The sequence below is a fragment of the Penicillium samsonianum genome (assembly GCF_028829775.1).
Source record: "Penicillium samsonianum strain IBT 33392 chromosome Unknown utg000002l_segment0_segment0, whole genome shotgun sequence".
Classification (NCBI taxonomy): Eukaryota; Fungi; Ascomycota; class Eurotiomycetes; order Eurotiales; family Aspergillaceae; genus Penicillium; species Penicillium samsonianum.
In genome coordinates, this window is record NW_026643260.1 from 897,307 (window position 1) to 911,691 (window position 14,385).

The window sequence follows — 14,385 nt, forward strand, 5'->3', positions numbered from 1 at the left end:
TGGTAAAAAAAAGAGGGGCCGGTTAACTCCCCACTAGATATAATTAAGCGGGTGAATAAGCTTAATATTAAGCTTCTTTATAATCTAGAAAAAATTGAGCACCTATCTAAAAGCGTATATAGGCGTATTCAACGAAGTATAGATATAAATACGCTTTTATTTTAACAGCTTAATCTAGTTAAGGAGAGTTTAAAGAAGTCTTAATCCTATAAAGCAGAAGCTACTAAGGCAAGAAATAGCAAATCGCTTCTTAGAACTGAGGGCTTAGTGCTCTCACCTATCTGCGCAAATAGGATAATAGTGAAAAGATAGGATGCTGATTCTAAGAAGTTGAAGCGCTTACAGACGAAGTATACTAAGGAATTGGAAGCTCAGCGGCGAGCTTAGGAAGCAAGGGATTTAGTAGAAGCTGAGAATGAAGCTTCAATGGCGGCAAGAGATAGTATAGGTGGAAATTGGTATATAGATAGTTTTGGTGGTTACCTGTAAATAGTATTTTCATAGGTTGACAAAAATGAAAATTTGACGTTCGGTGAAAAAATGACTTTTGGTGGGGCGCACCAACCCCCAGTATGGGTGGTTGGGCGCTTGGCACGGTTACAGCTCTGCCCAAAGGCACTATAGAGTTTTCATAGCCAACGTCGAGAAAAACAGTACCTTTGATTATCACTTTTCCCCCTCCCCCCTAACCTTTCGCCCGATGGCCAGTTCGGCCCGGTCCCCGTAGTGCGGCCTCCTCTTCGTTAGCCCAACCATGTCATCTCTTTACGCGCCCGGATCCAGTTTCTAATTTACTCCGAACGTACATGTCACATCGTTTAAGTGCTACGACTCCTGTCTTCATTCGTTTTAGTGGAAAAAAAATCTCTAACCACAGATGCAGCCTGCGAATCTCCTGCTCACTCAGTCAAACAAGACTGAAACACAATAAGCAAACATCCAACGATGGATCTTTATGAAGCTGCGAGGCAAGGCAACATTGATGATATAGAGTCTGCGGTTGAGAAAGGGTGTGACGTCAATGCCCTTGACAAATACGGGAATCCCCCTCTCTGGTTCGCCGTACAGAGCGGCCAGTTAGATGCTTGCAGGATTCTGATTGCCCGAGGAGCTCGCGTGGAAGGGCAAAGTACCAGCATTCTCGAGCGCGCAGTCCAAGGAGAGTATATCGAGATTGTGGAACTGCTGTGGCCATACTGCAAAGTGGAAAGTCAACATCGCTGCTTAGAAACCGCGATCTCACTGGGATTTCATGGAATCGCAGATTTCTTGATCGGAACTCAAGTATTCGAGTATCAGCAATCCCAAGCTAGGGATATAGAAATTCTCACAAGAGACGGATTTTCAAGTCGAGCAATTACAGCTTTTCAGCAATGGGAGAGATTTATCTTTGTTCGGCGCTCGGAGAAGCTCAATTTGCATCGTATTTTTTTTGACCACGCCCTCCTTCTCGCAACAAAGGCCGATCGCAACGCGGGCCTTCGACTAGTGAATTTGTTGCTTGGGGGAGAGAAACCTTTGGCCGACGCAAATTGCATGATCAACATCGATAAGGAAATTGAGACACCTTTGACGAATGCGGCTGAGAAAGGCAACTTGGAAATACTGGCTACTTTGATTGAGCGCCCTTACACAAGGTTGACAATTTGTGGCGAATATAATTGGCCTGCTTTTCTCCATCTGCTGGCGAATTCCGAGTCCATCGCCTCTGAAAAGGGCCGGGCCATAGCGGGGAAGTTGTCCATGGAGAGTCTGCCCGATTCATTTCTGATTGATAGCAAAGGGTCTCTTCTGGAAACTGTATTTAAAAACGTCCTTCGGCTGGGTGATGATGCTCTTATGAAGCAGGTGATCGACCTTGTTCACGGCGCTGCAGGAATTTATATTCTGCCGCTGTTAGTCAGAGTGAATGAGACCAATGGTCTGAGATGGATTTTGAATAGAGACATTGCTCACGCATCCAAACCGCCACCAATACTTTGGGTGTTGCTTTGCAACTTTTTCAAAAGTGATCCAAGCTCCGAGGCTTTGAAAACCTTTATTCGAGTGGCGGAATTCCTGATAGAAAAGGCGATTTGGGACAGGATGGTACTAGTTTGCCTCAATTCTCGCAACTTTGGCTTTGTCAAGCAATTCTTCTACCCTCTCAACGAGATCCTACCGAGGGAAGTGGCGGAAGAAACATTGGCGGGATTCTCTCAGGCGTCCACAGATCAATCCCTCGTACGGGAGTGGGCTGAAAAGGGCTTTGCTAACGCCGCACTGTGGAGCGCCATTCGATCCGGGATATGGAAGAGTCCAGCATTTGAAAGCCTCCTTTCATGCTCTAATATTGACCCGAACGAGCCATTTCCACGTGAAAAGAGCTCAGACACAGCAGAGTCTAATATACTTTTACCTCCTTTGTCCGGCAATTCAACGGGTGAAAAACGAAAATTCCCTTTCAGACCACCTACAGGGATTTCCTTAAGATCGCCTCTCGACCCCGGTATGCCGCAGAATCATGCGCTCCAAGACTATCAAATGGAGCTCATGTTACTGGAGCAAAAGAACAAGAGGCGATTGATGATGGCCCGAAACGAGCAAGTGGAAATGACAGCTGGAAAAGGCATTCTGGCTTGGACAGGGGGGAAAAGCCCTCTGGCGTGGGCTGCGGCAGTTGGTAATGTTGAGCTTGTGGAGGCTCTTCTGCGCAGTTCGCGCGTCAATGTCAACTTCCAGGATGCCCAGAAACGAACCCCTCTCATGCACGCTATTGCCGTAAATGATTGGCAGATTGTGGAGGATTTGTTGAAAATTGGAGATATTGATCTCAATTTGCGGGACAGTGAAGGTAGAACCGCAGTTTTTCACGCCGCACAAGGGGGAGACTTGCATATCATACAATTCTCACCCAGACCCAAAAGGTGGACTTTTCCATTTGTGATTGCAACGGCGAAAGTGTCCAGGATATTGCGAAAAAGAAAGGAAAACAAGATGTCGTGGCTGCACTTGCGACTTGAGGGCCCACAGGCGTACTCGAAGTCATTAATGTGACATTTTGTATCACTTCAGTTGCCGTCTCGCACAAACCAAATTTATGCCTGTAGGTCTTCAAATTCTTCAGGCCACTTGGAATGCTCTATTCTGCTGAAAATTAATTGATACCCGCACTTTCCCATATAGATAGCTTGTATAACGTTTTATAGACCAGATAGATAAAGAAGCATCTGCTTGCCACTTGACAGCGAAACAGGGTACTTCCTTGTGAGAGAAACTAGGAGAACACAACCATGGATCGTGTTTTAGCCTACGATTCTGTCTCCAAGTCTGTGTGTGGAATTCTAAATACCTGACCTGCCTCGACCGTACCTCAACCGTACCTCAACCGTACCTTTTAAGCAACAAAGACCTGTTCCATCGGACACTGACGGCCGTCAAGTTTGGGCTTGTGGATCGTGTCTGGACCTTTGCAAATCCATCCAATTTCATCTTCGGGCCATAAATAGAATTCCCTTGATCCACTGTCCCGTGGGTCGTCGCTGGAATCTGCATCGCAGAACCGTACCTGCATCTGTCTAAATTCACGCGTGGTGTTTTATTGGTCCAGCTGGTTCTATTTGTGTCCAGTGTCTCATCGGAGTTTGATAGTGGTGTTATAATCTCGCGAGGTGGGTGGCGATCACGAGAACCTAGCTCGTGAGCCTTGGTAGTTGCAATAGTTTATATAGTTGTCTGGAAACTATGCTCGGTTTCCTATAGAAGGCTTTCTAACAAGGTCTGGACTTTTGGTTATACTCTCCTAAAGAAAGACAATCTTCATCCTAGGTTTGAGAGTATGTCTATATCTGTACCGCCAGGGAGCAGAGATTCTAGTAAAGGCAATATTAGTTGGCTGCGAGTACATAGGAAAGAAACAACATTCAGCAGCGCGGAGCTAGGGATAGAAAGAGTTGATTCTAGCGAGACTAAAGGGTACTTAGCATAATAAGCCAACCGTAGGTACAATCGAGCGTGACTATCGGCTATAAAGTTTCTAACCTAATATTTCGGCGTCTATTATGTTACGCACTGCCAACTGGTCACAGTTAGGTTAGAAGGGTTCCAGGTTATACTTGCCTTAAGCTTCTCAGTCTTCTAACGTTAACGAACTGTTCTCTCAACCGTACTATTGCCTAAAAGGCCTTACTACAGAATAGGTCCTTTTGAGGTATCGAGGAAGGATACTAGGTAGAGCGCCGAGTAAATCTATACCGAAGTATTAGTCTGCTCGTGGGTGTTATTAAGTTATAATCAAGTAAAGAGTTATAGTAATCTAAAGGGTAAACATAAGTAATAATATAGATTTAAAAAAATTATAACGCTTAGCATATTTAGCATATTTCCTATCCACTAGATATCCTCAAATATCCAGAGGATATTAGGTGGCATACCATATCCTCAAGTAGCGGAGAGGATATGTGGATATCCATGGATATTGAGGATGTTGCCGCAGCCTAGGCTCTACTTTCCTTAACCTTTCGAACATTTTTTTAAGGCTTAAGTATATAACTCTTTATCTTATATAAACACTAAGAAATCGTTAAGATAAATAATATCGATAAGTTCCCTAAGTATAGCTAGCTAGAGCAGCTAACATGTATGACCAAGTTGGTTCATCGCCAGCCTTTGATTCTCCGCTGCTTGATGATCTGGACTAGCTGCTCCACCGAAGTCACTCCTTCGATACTGAAACACATTCAGCTGATTTTTCACAAAGGAAGCTCAGCGCGGGGAACTTTTCACCGTTCAGCACAAGGGCTTCGCATTAGTTCATGTGCGGGCTTAATCATATCCCTAGAACTAGAACGGGAACTGATGCAAACCCAACCTTTTCATATACAAGACACGGTGCATTCACAAAAAGGCCAGCGAAATGTTCAAGGTGTCACCACAGAACAATTTCTAAAGGTACGGTAGCTGGTTAGTGGAGAAGACATTGTATCCATTTTCAAGTGCAGCAAATTTTTCCTCGTCCATCTCCTGGCTTGCAACCCATGAGGTAGGGTTCGTTAGTTTGCAGAATGCCCGCAATGAGAATGCTGAGTTTGATATTCCCAACGCGATCCAAGCTCATCACCACCAGACCAATTGCGCAGCATCGGAAAAGAAGTGACCAATGCTCGAAGCAAAGGTCGAACCGTCATTAGGCTACCGGCAGCGATGCCTAGACTGGCTTCTACGTTCGACCATATTGAAATCTGTGTTGTTTCGTCTGCGAACGAATTAGAAGAATGACGGGTTGGAAGATGAAATCAACTCACGTAGGAAGTCTGGTTTGCCTGCGTAATGCACAAATGGGATGCGTATTATGACAGCAATGCTAGCTCTTTTTATGATCAGCATAAGCTCCAGGATGGGAGAGTAAGCAGAGCATACGAACATGCAAGCAAGTCCCAGAATTGTCGACACAACAAATTTCGTTCCACGATTCATTTGAAGCCCCCAAACCATGAAAATAGGCAGAAAGCCAATAGTAAAATCGCATGCTGCCGCTACCCCACTGTACATATAGACGATACCAAGAAGAGTGTTGATGTCAATGCATCGGCCTTCCGTTGATGATCGATTCCAATAGTATGCAACTGGCCGACATTGAAATATCGTGAAGAAAAGAAAAACGGTTCCCACCGCCGTCGAAATCACCATAATACCGTAAAGAATCCACGAATGAATGCGCTCGACCGTAAGGCGAAGAATGGTGGCGGCAATAGATAGCCTAGCAATAGTACAAGTAAATACGTAGAAGATCTGTCCTAGCCACCAACACTATCAGCAATAGCAGTCAGCAAGCTTTAGTTGAATATCACAGGATGTGACAGGATGCGCGTGACGAACACCTACCAGCAAGCCGCGGCGAACGTCGTCCGGACTATGACTTAAATACGCCTGCGCCTTTCCCATCCCGTACAAGGCGCCCACGATTCCGCATATAGCGAATGCCACATTGAATGCCTGCGCGTATCTAAGTTTGATGATTGATTACTCAAGAGGCACTTTTTCAATAATACTTACTGCTGCCGCTACCATCAACGTATCGTCGGACCCAAAAGACTTTACAATTTTCAACCGAGTAAAACAGCGGAGACTGACAGTGACTAGGGAAAATCCCAATAAAACCGCAGTAGTAATAATGATGGCATTGCTGCCCCCATTTCCCATAGCTTTGATGGCACGGATGTGCCGGGAGCATAGACTGACTGGCTGTCACTCAGATATTAGCGGCTTAAAAAGCTTAGTCGAATTATTATGTAAGAAGAAAAGGAACGACGTCATCATTGACTGGTGAAGGAATGTTTCTCCCGCAAATCACATTGCAAGGATCAAGCCGCATGAAAACAATCCTTTTGGCGAGCAATTAGAAGGTTTCTGCAGCTGGCACAAGAATAGAATGCGAGGGATAATAGGTCCAATGATAGAGGCCAGGCAAGCAGTAAGCCCAAGATCATGACTAATGTTGTTTTGCAGGCCAGGAAAGGGATATCTTTATCACTAAACACATGATGCGCGGCAAACAATTCAATACGAGTACTACCAACATGATCGGTTTGGTTCCCTTCTAGAGAGCCTACTTTCTAGGTAATGATACCGATATTTGCCTAACATTCATATAGAGGATAAAGTGAACATGGCGCTAAGCTGGATAATTTCAATGGCAAGACTGGGCGACGGAATTTCTGATCTACCTGCTTGGTGTAACTTTTAGACTGTGGGGATGTCCTGCGACCTCTGAATATACGTGTACCAAATCCCAAGTCCTGAGAGGGTTCAAATCAGAATCAAGCATGTGGACTTTGTTTCAAGGCCAACAGAAGTGTTGGACCAGAGTCTCAGATCTCGGGAAGAAACAAGGACGATGTCCAAGGGACAGTGATTTGCGACAAAGAACTGAAGACTAGCAGCCCAAGGCCAATTACTTGGGTTTAGTGATTCCAAACCGAAAGCAGAGGACCCGATATCAGGGACCCAACGGGTTCGGAGACCGGGGTCTCAAGACCAGGCAGGCCACCCGATCGCCAACTGGGCGCCCTCAACGGTTTCAGAACTCGCACGGTCGCGTATCTTAGCGCCAGAGACAGCTCATGTCTTGAGGCTATGAAACAGTGAGAAAAGGACGCCGCCTCTCGGGCAAGGGTACGGTGGTCAATTACTGCCATTGGCTGAATAAAACGTGACTACGTATCCCCTTTCCTTGACCCCGCACGCTTCACGTGTATCTCCTAATACCCCAAGACACCCCCAAAGTTAGCTTCGTGAAACTGGTGACGCTCGCTTTCGCCCGCGGTATGCCATGAAACGACAGGAAAAGACATGGAAATTGACTCTTATTGACAGACTCAAATTTTACAGGAAAGACACGTTATCTGGATTATGCGAGGAAGTGGCCGACAAGACAGGATTTAGTTAAAATTAGTTAATGTTTTGCTCGGTCATTCGCGTCTTTCGGGAGCGGGAATCATTTGTGGTGTAGATTCGTTTCGTTAGCAGCGCCTGGCCAGGTTATTTGCGACAGAGCGACATCATCACAGCCTCTATCTCCCTTGCCCAGCACCGCCTTCGAATCTCGTGAACTATCCTCGCCCTTCTCAGGCACAATTGAACTCACACGACTAAGAACAGGCATCAAGAGAAAGCAATTTTTACTTCGCACATAATACTCCTCCCCAGCACACTCAACCCACACCTCGACATGCAAAGAATACCTTCTCTCAATATTAAAGCTTGTAAAGGTGGGCGCTATACGTTCGTCCGCCGGTATCGCCACCTTTATCCATGTTGTATATCCATTCCCATTCGATAAGAGGACTCCCCAGTTTCGGTTCTCAATATCAAGGACCACGTTCTCATTTTTCACTGTGTGATCTCCCCGACTTTTGGAAGACGGAGCAAAAAGCGATGTAAACCCCACCAAACGCACCCTATATCTTCTCGCCCAAAACTCTGGGATGCTCGGTGCCGTCGACGTCCTGGGCGCGGGTAGTATATTCACAAGACACTCTCTCGAGCCACCCAGATATCCATAAGTAGGGGTATCCAGGAAGATCTGGAAGTTAAAATGCGGCACCACCTGTAACCCCGTTTGGTCCTTCTTTTCTGAATTGATATGATGGCTGTGCTTAGGCAGAAGCATCAAGCTCCTCACCACGCAATCCCTCCGCACCGCGATAGACGGCCTCATCTTCCGTATTCTCATGTGATTTGGCCCACCGTAACTTGACTCAAATGTAATTGGGACTTTTCCCTCGCATATTCGTGTAGATCCCCCGATCGAACCGTGATCCTGGATCCAGATCGAGGCGGTCACGGCATACTCCACTGTTCCTTCGGAGACTACTCCGCCCATCACCTCAGTAAAGGAAGGCGGGAGAAGGTGTTGTTTCGCGCCTTGTTGCATGTTTTGCATCTGGACAGTCTGTGGATGACTGTCCGCATCCGTATCCGCAGTCGCAAGGACATTCGGAAACGGAAATGAAAAAGGGCAAATATGTTCCCTATGCGAAAGATATAGATCGATAGCCGTGAAATGGAGAAATGTAGCGTGACCACTATGTGATTCGACTTTCGTTTCTGTGTCTCCAATGAGCTGTACGAGGAGGCGGATGGGGTAGGATAGGAACCACGCATTTCTTTTTGGGTTGTATCTTACTTCCCCGGTTACTGAGTCTCCTGGTTTGTATTTTGTAGGGGGATTGAGGGTGAGGGTGAGCATGGTGTTTGTTTTGATTATGTTCTTGCTGTGTGTTTCGGGGGAGGTAGAGGAATTAAAATGATACGATACATAAATATATCACAAAGACCGAGAAGCAAATACGTGAGGGTATGCGGCACGTGAGCAACCAACAAAGACGACCAATGAGAGCGAGGCCTGGCGCCAAATTGGGCTGTGTTTTCTCTAGCGTCAACTCAGCCCCAAGTCAGCCTCGCGCAGACCCACGGGTTGTAACTGGTGACGCGCGCTTCGCACGCTGTGGCCCTGAAACGACACGGGCCGAGATGGGTGATAACACGAGGGATGGACGTTTGATCTTGATAAGGGATTATCGAGGTATTTTCCTGGAGACAAAGTTCATCACCGCCTGCTGCACTTTATCAAAACCTACCGTGGCCTGGGTGTCAATGATTGTTTTGTCCGTCTCAATCTTTCTATAACCCGGCACTGGCGGCCTCTCTATGGGATCAGTGTACGCGACGGTGATCCCCTTTTTCTTCATTTCATCCCTAAACTTGGCGGCGAATCTTTCTGCCTGATCATAGCGCCGGGCGTCGGCATGGGTCTTGAGCGCAGCCAGCATCATGTTGACACGGTCGATCGGCTTGTTGGCCCCGACTTTGGAAATGGCCTTCATGCCAATATCCTCTGCCTCGCTCATGACGTTTTCAAAATTTTCCTCCTGGTCCCAATCGTTGAAGAGTTTCTCATTGTACAAGGCGCCCTTGAAGCCAGACTTGTCAATCTCGGTGCTGAAAACGTGGTCCTCACCCTCGCCGACGAGCCCACAGTTGACCTTATCAAAATTGGGCGGTAGGGATTTTGTTGGAATCCGGCAGATTTCTTTCATGAATTCCTTCATATTGCAGACAATGCCGCTTTTGGCGCATTCGGGCGCCATGCGCGAGTTTTTGAGGCCGTGGGCGGCGACCTCGAGCGTGTAGAGGTGATAGAAGAACAGGACTTGGTATTTCCCGGCGGCTTTGTTCGCCGTGACGCCGGCGGCGAGGAAAACCATTATGAACAGAAGTGGGAGCATGATATTTGATTGTTAACCAATGAAAGAAAGAAATACAAAGTCCAAAAATGGCAATGCATTGGTGCGATAATATAATTGTTTGTTTCCTCCAGGAATTCTATATTTGAGATTTGTAAGGTGGAAGATACAAACGGAATGGATTAGAGATATGTATACAGATAAAAAGGGGAAGGGTCTATGAAAGCACACAAAAAAGATTAAACGAGGGGAAGATACACGCTGGGAACCTTTTAATATATTCCTTTAGGATCCTTTTCACTCATCATGTGCTGACATCCTTTTGTACAGCAAGGTCTACCCAACTCTCGGATCAGACTTTCTCATCGTCGGAAATAGTTGGCTCTCCGGAGTCGGCGGAGAACAAAAGCACCCGCCTGCGCATTCCAGCCAAAAAGGCGAAAATCCCGAGAAGCCACCAAGAGAACAAGATAGGCAGTGATCGATAGAGAGTTGGGTTACAGCCATGAGTCCAGATATCGACAAGGACCTGGTAGAGCTCATATGCGGGTAAAGCATATCCAATGCGGTAGAATCCAGGAGACAACTCGAACGGACTGAGAGTACTTGCGACATTCATGATGACCCAAGTCAGGATGAAAAAGGGCATGAACTTGATCGGAAGCACCGCTGTGACCGAATCGACGATGAAGAAGTTGAGGTGCATGGCGAGCCAGAGGATCATCCACGTCAGTGGGAATTGGCTAGGTGTGGTTCCCCAATCTTCTTGGAAGGCCCAGATATAGCCGCTCATGCAGAGTGATGTGATGAAAGTGAAGAACACAGATATGCCTAGTCGAAGAGCGATGTTTTGTCTCAGGGACAAAGTTTTGAGGATGTTGGTTTCGGCCGAAATACCGTTCAGGGCCATGACGAAGAAGAATTGTGGTAGGATGACCATTACCATCGAGACAGTGTTGTAGTAGAAACGGCCACCCTGGTTAGTTGGCTTGATATCGATTGATGTGGCGCCGATTGGGTCGAATAATACCTGGGCGATGTGTGCATCCGTGGTGTTGGCTGTTGACATCGCTGCTGTCCCATTCATAGCATTGTAGGCACCTCTGGCTCCCTGCACCAGAATCTGGAGACTCGAAGAGATAACTTGGGCGTAGGAGGGATACCTCGCGCCGTTCCAAACATAAGTCAATGCCTCGGAGTTTTGGTATGTTTGTGCAGCTTCAGGAGAGGCGAGTGCGGCAGACAATTGTGAAGAGGCGTTAGGATTGGAGTAAATCGCTCCCCAATAGTGACCTTTGCAGATGGATTCACGAATATCGTTTGTAGCCGGATACTCGGTCGATGAATGTTCAATGAGAGTCGGGAAGCCAGGGCTTGCTAGCTGGGAATAGGCGGATTTAACTGATTGTCCAATGATGCCGTCGTCGTAGTCGACGAGAAGAATTTTGAAAGCCTTCATCCGCTGCGAGTCATTGAAGGCAGTGCCATATAGGTAGCTCATATTTCCAAGAAACAAGAGCTGGATGAGGACGAACGAGCCTCCCACAGCGCCCAAAAAGGGCTTTGGTATTTGCATGTCGAATGTGCACAGGTGTGATGTTTCGGTGTTCAAGTGGGAATGATCAGTTTACTTTAGGATGCTGGTATATGATTGTTGTTGTCGGGGTAGAAGAATTTGGGAAGGAAGGGTGCATTTGAGCGAGTCTTGAAGATCGGAGAAAATCTTGGGTTTTATTCGGAGATAGAAGGTCGGAGGACAATGTCCTGACCGAATTGCCGGTGGAGTCGGGTCAGGGTCTGTAACATACAAAATAACCGTAGATTAACCTTTCTAATATAAGATCCACTGTGGCTATCGTAGACCTTCCGATACCCGCTTCCGCTGCGTAAGCGGAAGTGTTTCCCGAGGTCGGGATCCCGAAACAATGTAGCTTGGGATATGTAGCTTGGGAAGACGTAGGATGTCAGATATCTTGACCTTACGGAAATAATTTATTCCCTAACTCTGCGGGGTATTATATGTTGCGATTTTATGTTGCGCGTAGTCGAACCAAGAGTTGTTCATAAATCTTGCTGATCCCCCACCACTTGATGGTCCTCATTGTGGAAATCGACTCGTCCAACAGTTTCCCCAGGCCTGAAGGAGACGAGATATTTCCAACACCCGACATCTTGATGCGCCCTCGACCGGTCTCAATCCACTGAGCCTGTTTCGCGTTATTAATATCTGATGTTCCTATGATGACAGAGGGCGCGTCGGACGGGGAGTTCTGTAACTGGCCCAAAAGAACAGAGTATAGCCACAAAACCAATGCAGCTTGGAACAATAGTACTGGTGTGGAGTAATGCGGGCAGCAGGTGGATCGAACGGTTTCAAACAAGTTTGCCGCATACACAACAGCTTGCCTTGTCTTGACGGGGGAGGAGCTCCATTCCCTTTTTAGTCGGCCCAAGTCGGAATCGCTGTATCGCTTGTATTTGACTTTCAGCACGGTCGACAACAAAGGCATTTTCGGAAGGTTGTTCATCATCAACGCGGAGAAAATCATGATTCGATGAGCACCTAGAGCCTTCAGTTCGTTCATGGGAAGCTCTTGGCCTTGGGCATATGTCACTGCAAGGATTTGTCGCAGTGCATCTGCAGCTGCCGTGCAATCAACAACCGTGCCATTGGGGGGACAATATAATGACTGGCGGCGGTTGTCTTCGATAATACTGAGGAGTTGCTGCAAGATAACGCTTTTCCCGAGCACTCCTGTCTTGTTCCATATTGCGGTCCGGCTTGGATCGGACAACAACTGAAGCAGAGTCTGCGGGAACTTGGTCGCTATTTGCCTCGTTAGAAGAAGTACAGCAATCAGTGGAATTTTCATTACCATTACTCGTGCGAGCTGGAAAGCCAGCCCAGGCCTGTGCGCTGGATGCCGCCCATGGCTTTTCCTCTTGAGGCAAGGAGTTCTGCATTTCATGGACTCTCATTACAGGGGTCAGGTCAAAGTCGGTTTGAAAAGCCGAATCCATCAACTTGAGTCTAACATTAGAACAAAAATGCTGACATTGTTTAGGCTCAAACTGTTCATCGACTTACCCAGATTGCAAAGCCAGTTCGCCGCCTCTCCTCGTCAAAAGTCCAGATCTGCCATGTCTGGTCCAGGCGTAGGTCGAGATGAGATACCCTTTCATGAGGTAGATAGTTCGTGAATAATCGTTTCCGACGAGCCAAAGTTACAGGAAGCGCTTGCAACAATTCAGCGATCTCAAGGGCTCTCCGCTCCCCAGAATACCGTAAGGCCAATTGATTGAGCAGGATGGCCTGCGTCAACCACAGTTCACGACCATTTTGATTACGATGTTCACACTGATCGGGCGTTAGTCTTGCATTACCTCGCATATTACTGGGAAACGCTATTCAAAAGGTCTTACCAGATATGATGTCGACCGCCGGACCATCTCATTCATTGCCCTCGAACAGGCTTGCGATTGGGGTAACCCAGAGAATTGAGCCCCAATGGCACTAACAGCAAATATGAGCAGCCAATGTGTGTCCGACCTTCCAAAGGACGGCTTATGTAGGAAAGGGAACACTGGATGAAAATGTTCGAAGTAGAGCTGCACCCAAGCGTTGATTACTGGGGCAGGTGGTATCCTTAAATCAACAAAACTTGGAAAAGTTGATGTCGATTGAATAGTCAATGCCAACTGGGCTATCTGGTCGACGACAGTATTTGACACTTCAGGGACATGCACCAGGTTTTCTTGGTCCACCTCCTCTGGGGAAATGTCTTCCATATCGGGGAATGACAACTGCGCGTCGATATCAATGGAACTCGGCTGATATTGCCGCGGCTCCATGGCTTCTCCTTCTAGGGGTGGGGAAAGACCGCGGGTGTAAATATCAGCCACGGCTGCGGGAGTCGAGGGCGTGGGAGGTCCAGGGGTCCTAGTTGCAAGCCCTTCAGGCTCTTTTGGCACCGGCCAGAGACTATCGGGTAGCTCGACCCCTGTGCTGAGGTCAAACAAGCTTGGGAAGAAGTTCATGTCCAGGTCAAAATTCCAGAGATTCTCCAGCTCTGCTCCTTCGGCACTGAAGGTTTGAAAACCCTCGTATGTCGTAGATGGCGTGCCCCCAAATATCCCGTTATCAGACATGCCTTCAAGTGTTGCGGGTGTTGCATGGCACTGGCTGGGTTGGGTAGGCGTCTGTACGGCGGCGGGCGCTTCTGTCAGAGCAACATTTGCTTTCTTCCGGGCAGGTTGGCCGCAATCCTCAACCGGTTGGCAAAGAGAATCAACTGAATGCTCCTTTGAGGAAGTGTTTCTCGTAGCCTGGGAGTCCTTCATTTTGCGCTTATTAGAAGGTTCATAATAGCAGTCGGGGCCGTTATTTTGGTAACGGCAGCGCTGACACGGTTGTTCCCCATCACACCGGACTTTCGAAATGTTGCACGGCTTGCACGCTTTGGCTATCCGACGTCGATCAGCTGTGGGATCCTTACGGTCGAGGTAGCCTTGGTGGATCGTGGTATAATGGCGTGCTAGTGAGTCGCTTGCTGCTGGTTAGCACTTCAGCTCGGCAGGTGAAGTTAGCGCTCGAGACGTACACTCTGCCAAAGCGCTGGCCGCACTGGGTGCAGGAGAACGGCTTCTCTTTGGTATGGGT

At 47.5% G+C, this 14,385-nt stretch overlaps 5 protein-coding genes across 5 annotated transcripts; 2 read left to right on the plus strand and 3 right to left on the minus strand.

The window, feature by feature from the left end:
* Positions 1-945: 945 nt before the first annotated feature.
* On the plus strand, positions 946-3,036 carry N7471_002185 (ankyrin repeat domain-containing protein; the record flags this gene model as incomplete). Its single annotated transcript, XM_057274905.1, has 1 exon — positions 946-3,036. One exon carries the CDS (start codon positions 946-948, stop codon positions 3,034-3,036), a length of 2,091 nt encoding a protein of 696 aa, XP_057139543.1.
* A 1,887-nt stretch (positions 3,037-4,923) lies between these two features.
* N7471_002186 (uncharacterized protein) lies at positions 4,924-6,221 on the minus strand (the record flags this gene model as incomplete). Its single annotated transcript, XM_057274906.1, has 6 exons — positions 6,034-6,221; positions 5,863-5,973; positions 5,402-5,787; positions 5,283-5,347; positions 5,081-5,233; positions 4,924-5,060 (listed from the first exon to the last, which is right to left on the minus strand). Exons 1-6 carry the CDS (start codon positions 6,178-6,180, stop codon positions 4,924-4,926), a joined length of 999 nt encoding a protein of 332 aa, XP_057139544.1. The 5' UTR covers positions 6,181-6,221.
* Positions 6,222-8,871: 2,650 nt separating this feature from the next.
* N7471_002187 (uncharacterized protein) lies at positions 8,872-9,545 on the plus strand (the record flags this gene model as incomplete). Its single annotated transcript, XM_057274907.1, has 2 exons — positions 8,872-9,146; positions 9,200-9,545. 2 exons carry the CDS (start codon positions 8,872-8,874, stop codon positions 9,543-9,545), a joined length of 621 nt encoding a protein of 206 aa, XP_057139545.1.
* A 532-nt stretch (positions 9,546-10,077) lies between these two features.
* Positions 10,078-11,301, minus strand: N7471_002188 (SNG1 family protein; the record flags this gene model as incomplete). The annotated part of the gene is made up of 1 exon (XM_057274908.1): positions 10,078-11,301. The coding sequence occupies one exon, from the start codon at positions 11,299-11,301 to the stop codon at positions 10,078-10,080; it is 1,224 nt and encodes a 407-aa protein (XP_057139546.1).
* A 1,500-nt stretch (positions 11,302-12,801) lies between these two features.
* Positions 12,802-14,066, minus strand: N7471_002189 (fungal specific transcription factor domain-containing protein; the record flags this gene model as incomplete). Its single annotated transcript, XM_057274909.1, has 2 exons — positions 12,802-13,083; positions 13,149-14,066. The coding sequence occupies 2 exons, from the start codon at positions 14,064-14,066 to the stop codon at positions 12,802-12,804; spliced, it is 1,200 nt and encodes a 399-aa protein (XP_057139547.1).
* Between the last annotated feature and the right edge of the window lie 319 nt (positions 14,067-14,385).